Source organism: Pleuronectes platessa, chromosome 12 (assembly GCF_947347685.1).
Source record: "Pleuronectes platessa chromosome 12, fPlePla1.1, whole genome shotgun sequence".
Lineage (NCBI taxonomy): Eukaryota > Metazoa > Chordata > Actinopteri > Pleuronectiformes > Pleuronectidae > Pleuronectes > Pleuronectes platessa.
The window spans coordinates 25,891,055-25,899,988 of NC_070637.1; the positions used below are offsets into that span (position 1 = coordinate 25,891,055).

At 46.7% G+C, this 8,934-nt stretch overlaps 1 protein-coding gene across 1 annotated transcript; it reads left to right on the forward strand.

The window, feature by feature from the left end:
* The first annotated feature begins 2,012 nt into the window (after positions 1 to 2,012).
* Positions 2,013 to 3,464, forward strand: LOC128453060 (D(5)-like dopamine receptor). The gene has a single exon (XM_053435701.1). It carries the CDS (start codon positions 2,259 to 2,261, stop codon positions 3,462 to 3,464), a length of 1,206 nt encoding a protein of 401 aa, XP_053291676.1. The 5' UTR covers positions 2,013 to 2,258.
* The last annotated feature ends 5,470 nt before the right edge of the window (positions 3,465 to 8,934 follow it).

Here is an 8,934-nt window from a genome sequence, read left to right on the forward strand (position 1 = left end):
GCATTTGTCTTTTAAATATATTTACAAAGCGTTGTGTTTTGAATGAATCTCCACTTTCCTCTCGGTGTTGAGCTGCTGCCCCCTAGCGGACCGGAGGAGCTGGTGTCACAACCTCCCTCTGCTGAACATTTAACACGTTTAACATTTCACTGTTGTGTCAGTTACAAAACACACTTGGTCATATTCATTCATCAATAATATTACTGCTTGTAATAATAACTGTCATTTTTGACGTAACAAAATAATTGAAATATTGAAACATCTACATCCTGAATCTCCAAGATTGTCGTTTGCAGTATATTTGTAGTGTTTTATAGGATTGTTTCAGTAGTGTTTTGTGTTATTTTGTAGCATTTTTATACAATTTTGAAGTATTTCCGTGGTGTTTTCTAGTACTTTGTCATTTATGTAGTAATTTTTCTAGCTTTTTTTGTTAATTTGTAGCAGCTTCATATTGCTCTTTTAGAACTGGGTCGTTTTTGTCATATGTTTTTAATAATTCATAGCATTTTTGTCATTTTTTTGTGGTATTTCGTAGTTCTTTTTAGTATTTCTGTGTACTTTGTAGTGGGTCAATACTCATTTGTAGTAGTCTCTAATATTTGTGTAGTATTTCAAACAGTTCTTCTGGTCATTACCTCAGCTCAATATCTCATGTGGGATTTTTTTCAGAACTTTCTAGACGACATTTTGTCCATGTAACGTCATGGTGTTTGCGTTCTCTGGTCTGAACCCATGCAGAAGCTTGTCTGTGTGTGTGGATGGTTGTGTGTGTCTGTCTGTGACACATTGAGGCCTCCATGGTTCACGTGGATCCGGTTCCCCCTGGTTCAGTGGAGGAAACAACAGGTCTATAGATTCAGCCTCTGCTTGTCCTCACGTCCCACCAGCAGAGGGCGCCTCCAGCCCACAGAATGGAACCAGCTGAAGCTTTTAATTAAAAACAACATCTTTGGGTTCCATCACATTTATTTTGACAAACGATGAGTTTCCTGAGCTGCTGAATATTTTTCCTTTGTTTATTTTTACATGAAAATAATGAACACAGAATATTTGCCTCAGTTTTGACATCTTAGTGTAAAACTATAAATATAAATCTGCTCCAAATGAATAATGTTTATTATTTCTCACTTTCATCGCACTTCGCTCATTTCACGCGTGTCTCCAGATCAGTTTCGTCTCACACGTGGTTCGTGTTTTTTCATCTGATGAAACAGACGTGAACGTGGGAGCAGAAGTAATCTATTACCTGAGCAGCGGCTCCAACTTGACCGTGAGCGCGTCACCGTGAGGAGAGGAGGTGCGACCGAGACACAGGGACACAGGGACCGAGACACAGGGACAGGGACAGGGACACAGGGACCTGAGACAGCTGGACAGGGACACAGGGACCAGAGACACAGGTACCGGAGACACCTGGGCAGAGATAGAGGGACCAGGGTCACCTGAAGAGAGACACAGGGACCAGAGACACAGAGACAGAGACAGAGACACCGGAACCACCGAGACACCTGGACAGAGATACAGGGACCAGAGACTGGGACCGAGGAACCGGGACCAGAGACGCCTGGAGAGAGACACTGGGACAGAGACACCTGGACAGAGATACAGGGACCAGAGACTGGAACCGAGACACCTGGACAGAAAAACCGAGACAGAGACACTTGGACAGAGATACGTGGACTAGAGACTGGGACCAGAGACACCGGGACAGAGACACTTGGACCAGAGACACCGGGACAGAGACGTTTCCTCATTTATTAATATTTGTATTCATCTTCCTCCTCTCATTTTGTCTCTGAGGATCCACATTGTCTCCATCGGACGCAGAGAAATGAAGCGTGAATATGTTTTTTATTGAATCAACACTTTTTCCTTCTGGTCCGAGATGAAGGTTCGTGCGTGAGGAGCTGCCGAGGAGCCGCTGAGCAGCGCATCTGAGCTTCTTTTATTAATTCCTCACTTTGTGCCTGAGAATTAAAAACATGAGACACGCGTCGGGGAGGAATCTCTCTGAAGTTCTGTCCGAGCTGGACGGGACAGGTGAGGAAGAGGAGGAGGAGGAGGAGGGGGGCGGGCGGAGGGGCGGTGTGCGCGTGCTCGTGGGATGCGTCCTCTTCCTGCTCATCGTGTCCACGCTGCTCGGGAACACGCTCGTGTGCGCGGCCGTGGTGAAGTTCCGCCACCTGCGCTCCAAAGTCACCAACTTCTTCGTCATCTCATTGGCTGTGTCCGACCTGTGCGTGGCCGTGCTCGTGATGCCGTGGGAGGCCATCACCGAGGTCACGGGCACGTGGCTGTTCGGAAGCTTCTGTGGCGTGTGGATCGCCTTCGACATCATGTGCTCCACCGCCTCCATCCTCAACCTGTGCATCATCAGCGTGGACCGCTACTGGGCCATCGCCAGCCCCTTCCGGTACGAGCGGAAGATGACGCACCGCGTGGCCTTCGTCATGATCGGGGTGGCGTGGACGCTCTCCATCCTCATCTCCTTCATCCCGGTGCAGCTCAACTGGCACCGGGCGGGCGAGGAGGGCCAGATGATGGAGGAGGTGGTGGAGGTGATGGCCGCCTCAACGAACAGCAGCAACGTCAGCACCAAGGCCAAGAGCTGCGTGGCCAACCTGAACAGAACCTACGCCATCTCCTCGTCCTTCATCAGCTTCTACATCCCCGTGGTGATCATGATCGCCACCTACACCCGCATCTACCGGATCGCCCAGACCCAGATCCGCCGCATCATGTCTCTGGAGCGGGCGGCGGAGCAGGCCCAGAACCAGGGCCAGAACCAGGGCCAGAACCAGGGCCAGAACCAGGGCCAGAACCAGGGCCTCAGTGTGAACCGGCAGCACCGGCCCCACGACGAGGCCTCGCTGAAGTCCTCGTTCAAGAAGGAGACCAAAGTCCTGAAGACGCTCTCCATCATCATGGGCGTGTTCGTGTTCTGCTGGCTGCCGTTCTTCGTCCTGAACTGCACCGTCCCGTTCTGTGACCCGCCCTGCGTCAGCGACTCCACCTTCACCGTCTTCGTCTGGTTCGGCTGGGCCAACTCGTCCCTCAACCCCGTCATCTACGCCTTCAACGCAGACTTCCGCCGGGCCTTCGCCACCATCCTGGGCTGCAACAGGATCTGTTCCAACAACGCGGTGGAGGCCGTGAACTTCAGTAACGAGCTGGTTTCCTACCAGCACGACACCACGCTCCACAAGGAGGCGCTGGTCCCTGCGCAGCTGCAGCAGCGTCCCTGCAGCACCCACTGTGACCACCGGGAGGACGTGAGCGCACAGTTTGACGAGGAGTCGCTCGGGTCGTCCGGCTCTCGGAGCCACAACCGACTCCTGCTGCTTCCTGCTGCCGTCCAGCTGGAGGAGGAGATCTCCCTGGACACGATCACGCCCTTCACCCCGGTGGCCGGACAGGAGAGGGACGCTCTGATCCCTGGACAGGTGCAGCAGGACGGATAGAGCAGAACTCAACAGGTCCACTGGGCCTCCTTCAAAAACTCAAGAGTGAACTTCAGTGAGGAGGAATCAGACTTGTTCTCATGAACATTTACAGTTTGTTGATTTGGAATCATCGAGAATGTTTTTAGAAAAAAAACATGAACAAACCTAAATTACTGAATGTGTTTCTTTGGTTGTTGCTGGTTAATATTTGTGTTTGTTGAACCTGAAGCAGATTTAGATTTTAGATCGACCTCACACACACAGGCTGGATTCTGATTAAAAGATCTTCTCAGACATTCATCTTAATTTATTACACGGAGATACTGAAGGTTTCCCTTATTTAATTTCTGTATTAATGTAAAATTATGTTATCTTCACTTTTTTTTTTAATACAGTGGATGGAGGTAACAGGTCCTCGAACCTGAATTATTACAGTCACATGGCTACAATAATAAATGAACAGACAAATACTATGTGTTTTTTGTGTAGGAAATAATTGTGGTTTCTGTAAAATTATTTTGTTAAGTTTAGAGGAACTACGATAAATGATATAGACAATAACTGTTTGTGTTACTGTGTCGTACTTTTTTTAAGTGAATGATCTGAACACGTTGTTTGGTCCGTGTCCCATCTGCTAACATGAAGGAGGCGTGTGACTCTCTCTGCATCCAGCCACCAGGGGGCGATAGAGACCCTCTGGCTTCACGTTTAGAAGCCGGCACTTCATCCATCTTTATTTACAGTAGTTTCTGTCAATAGAACAAAGTGATATAAGGGCTGGTTGTTATTGAAAAGAAATGATATTAATCACATCACAATGACAAATGATCTGTAACCAAAACCAGCAGGTTCAGTGGACGTGCTTTGATCTCCTGACGTGGCAGCAGTCAGAAGTTCCTGCTCATCAGTGGCGTGAAGAACGATGGGAAAATAATAGAAGTTAGACTTCATCCACAACATCAACCAATAAAATAGATTTGAACGGGAAACAAAGTCCAGTGTTTTGTGGATCCGTCTTCTGGGAAATTCACTTTGTGTTGTGATAATGTGTTTGTTCACATGACCTGTGGAGGTCTCACATCCAGGGGAACGTTTTAATAAGTTTCTAAGTGTTGCTTCAGGATGTTCCTCATGAAGTTTCTGCAGGAAGTGGCCGCTCTGCCACAACTATAACTGTTGATTATGAAATAAAATCCATCACTTGAGGATCATAATGCAGATTAAAGCTCAATGGTCATGTTTGAAGTCAGGGGTGACTCAGTTTTAAAACGTTGTTTGTTTAGTGTGGACGGGGGGGCGGAGAGAAAAGACGTGTCTCAGCGAGGCAGGTGAACACGAGCAGCCGAGGACAAAGACACAGAAAAATAAGTTCCTCTCTTTTCTTTATATGCTGATGGTTTCTCTTCATCATTAGAAAACCTTTACGTTCTGTTTGATGAAATTCTTTTTTCTTTTAATAATCTAAATTTTCCACCTTGACATTTCATAGCTTTTATTTTGGAGAGTATTTCTGTGATGTTTCAGAAGTGTGTGTGTGTGTGTGTGTGTGTGAGTGTGTGTGTGTGTGTGAGTGTGTGTGTGAGTGTGTGTGTGTGTGTGTGTGTGTGTGTGAGTGAAAAGACTTATGAGTGTTGCAGGGTTCACACTGAGGTCCACAGAAGGACGAGGCTTCGTGGTTAAAGACGAAGGAGCTCGGCTCAGGAGGAGCAGATGAGCAGATGTTTCATAAATGTTTTCAAACTCACAGGATATGACATTGACATGAGGAGATAAATGAAATGTGGTGGAAACACACCATGATGATCTCCCCTGGACCTTATAATATCTTTTATTTTTTCTATGTTGATACTTGCACCAACACACCACGGTAAATTCTTTGTGTGTGTAAACCTGCTTGGCAATAAAACCCATTTCTGATGCTGTTTCTGATCTCCGACTTTCCTCACAATGAAAACGATTTAAAAAAGAACGACCTGCTAATATCTGGGTTCAACAAAATAATTATCGTCCAGTTCTTCAAATCATTATTCAGAACTCGATCAGAAAAGTCTGAGAATAGAATCCAGCCTGAGGTGGAGATGAGGAGCAAAGCAGGACTCTGTGTTTCACTGTGAGTGAGTTGTTCTTCTCGGTGTGTTTGTTGCTTTCATCTTCTGTCGCTGGTGGAGTTAAAGGGCAGGAGGCGACCTTTGACCTCACAGGTGTCGTCTGCTGCTCCAGCTGCTCCACTCTGTCCGTGGGACCCGAATGTACCACATGATGAAACATGGCAGTTTTCATACAGGAAATGAAACCCTCATCACAGATGTTTTGGATCATTTCTGATGTTGACATCTTTATTTAAAGTTTATTGTCTGAATACATTTGTCGTCTTCACAGCAGCTACAATACAAACTGCTTCTTTTTCCTCAATGAAGAAGGTGAGGGTTACACTTAACAACACACACACACACACACACACACCATCCCCCTCCTTGTTCTTTCATTTCCATTTAGATGATGGAACCTGATTTTTAAAGTGTAATCTCTCCACATAATAAAGCTTCAGGTCGCCAGCTGCATTTAAACGTAATAAGTACTGTAGTATTGTAGTACTGTGGATTACTGTGGAGTACTGTAGTACTTTAGAGTACTGTAGGTGCTGATGCTGCTTGTGATACCATCATCATGTGAGCATGGCTCGTACGTATGTCAGGCAAAATTTCACTCTGACACGAGAAAATCTGTTTAATATCATAATAGTACAATCATCTGTTCATCAGTGATCGTGAGGCAGCGATGTGGTCATAGAAACCATCCATAGGGAGAACAGTAACTTATTACACATTGTTCCTTGTAACTTCCAGTAACTGATTACTTTCCAGAGTAATCTGACTCCAACCGACAGTTTGAACACGAACACGGATCTAAGTGGTTTTTCAATGAGACATGTTTCATCTTAGTCTCATCACATTCTATTCTATTGTCCACACACACACAAACACACACACACACACACACACACACACACACACATACAGACAGACACATACAGACACACACACAGACACACACGAGATCACGACAGACGAGGCGACGCAGGCGATGGATCACTGATTGCAGCCGCTTCTCAATGACCGTTGAAAACTTGAAAGTGGACACTTCTGTTTGCTGTGAAGGACTCAAAGTCATCAGGACCTCATCAGACACACACAGACACACACACACACACACACACACACACACAAAGACAAAGAGACGTTTGACTCTCCAGTTAAATATAAACTGTGGATAAAGAGATCACCAGGTTCGGACTGGAGAGTGTGAGGAAAGTGCTGTTCATCTTATTCCGTATGCATTTCACTGTTATGGAGATAAATTGTGTTTCAGTCCTTTTCCACTGAAGAACATTGTGTCTCCTGAAGACGACAAATGTCACAACACCAATTTGATTTATGCTCCCAGGGAGGAAACGCTTCTCTTGAGTCGTTTACAGCCTAGACTCCGGATAATGTCCAGAAGATTGTGTCCACAGATGTTGTGTAGTTAGTGTTTGTGAAGCAGAAGCAGCAGGTTGTCGGGTCCGACTCGTTCAAACCAACAGGAACATGTGGGAACATCAGGCGAGGGGCGGAGCCTGTAGAGCAGCAGGGGCGGAGCCTGTAGAGCAGCAGGGGCGGAGCCTGTAGAGCAGCAGGAGGCGGGACATGACGTATAAACTCTGCTGTGGAAAGATCAGTGTTGTTGTTTCCAGCTCATCCACACCGGAGTCGGCCCTCATCACCAGAAGATCTGGAACCTCCTCGTGTTTCCAAGTTAAACTTCTCATGACTGTTCATTTATCACCAGGTCAAGTCTCCCTTCTGTTCAATGTGCTTGTTTCTTCAAACCTCCAGTAGGAGGCGACAGAGTCCGAGCTGCACACTGTAGGTCTACTTCAGAGGGCTGAGAGACACACACACACACACACACACACACACACACACACACACACACACAGAGACACGCACGTTCTACTTCTATCTTCTAACTCTAACCTGAACATGACAGCTCATTGTGACAGTGAGGTCCTCACTCTGCAGTGTTCACACACACAGAATGAAAACCAAAGTTCCTCTGGTATAAAAACAGAGACATGAAACTAAAAGAGGAGGAAGAACTTCCTCTCCCTCACTTCTTCACATTATTCACTCTGTCTTCTCCGAGGCGACACCAGCTGTGACTCCGCTGATCTGAGAAACTGATGCTTCTCGGACTGATGGCGCTCGGTGAGCTGCTCGTCCCTGATTGGCCGGACCGGGCGGAACGAGGTGTTTACTGACGCCGACTTGTTTTTGGAAGCATCTTTTCTTCAGCAGGCAGATTTCTGGCAGCTCGGGGCCACCGAGCCGTCCTCACCCCTCCACCAGGCCGGAGCTGAAAGAGAAGGAGCTGGGCGGCGGTGGCAGCGTGTCAGCGGGGGGTTAAGCTGTGACCCAGATTCCTGCAGGAGTCTTTGTCCTGGAGGAGAGAGAAGATTCTCCTCATTCATCTCGGCCGAGGCTGAGCTACTCACTGTTATTAATACAGTGACCGAGCGGCAGAGCAAGACAAACGTGGGCCAATAGAGAAGAAGAGTGACTTTCATTTACTGTCACACATCAAAGATGGTTTCAGATCTTGAAAAGCAGCAGATGTGTTTGAGGATCTGTTCTGTGCAGGAGGTCGTCTCTGCAGGAGAAGAGGAACGGTTCAGTTCAGCATCTGAAACCTGGTCTTCACTTTGATCAACGAGTATAAACCGGATTCAATCACGATGCTACAGGCAGCGTTTTATAACATATATTATAGATATTTCCCATAAATAAGTGCTTATCAGATATGAGTCATGGACCCAACACCTCCAGCATGTGGTGCCCTGGTAGAGACTTAATAACATATCATTTTTCTCTGTTTTCACTGAATTCTCTTTATTCTCTCTTTATTTAACATCAGTTAATTAAACTAACATAAAGTTTCCACTGAGGATTTGTTCGCTCAGGTTCACGTCGTGAACATTTGTTTCCAGTTCAGAAAAACCTGAAGCACAGAACAGCAAACTGTGAAATGGATTTAAAAGTTTGTGTAAAATCAAACACGAAAATCAAGATTTAAAAACGAACTTATTTATTTCAAGACAAACTAAAATCAAGACGCTGCGGTTAAAGTGTGTATTTGTTGTGTTGAACAAAGAATCGTTTTGTGGAGTGAACGACAACCGAAGCATCCAAACCCCTGAGGTGTCGCACAGAGGGCGAGAAAACCCTTGGCAAGTGTGTCCATTGTTCTTCTGTCTCTCACACACACACACAGACACACACCACAGAGACCCACACACACACACACACTCTCAGGGTTTTGTCAGTGGGGGTGAATGTGGGAGGCGTGCTTGGTTTCGGGTGGGCACTTCTTCGTATAGTCCTCCTTATCCCCCCCCCCCCCTCCTGCACCTCCTTTATCCCCGGCCCCTCGGCCCCTCGGCTCCACAGCG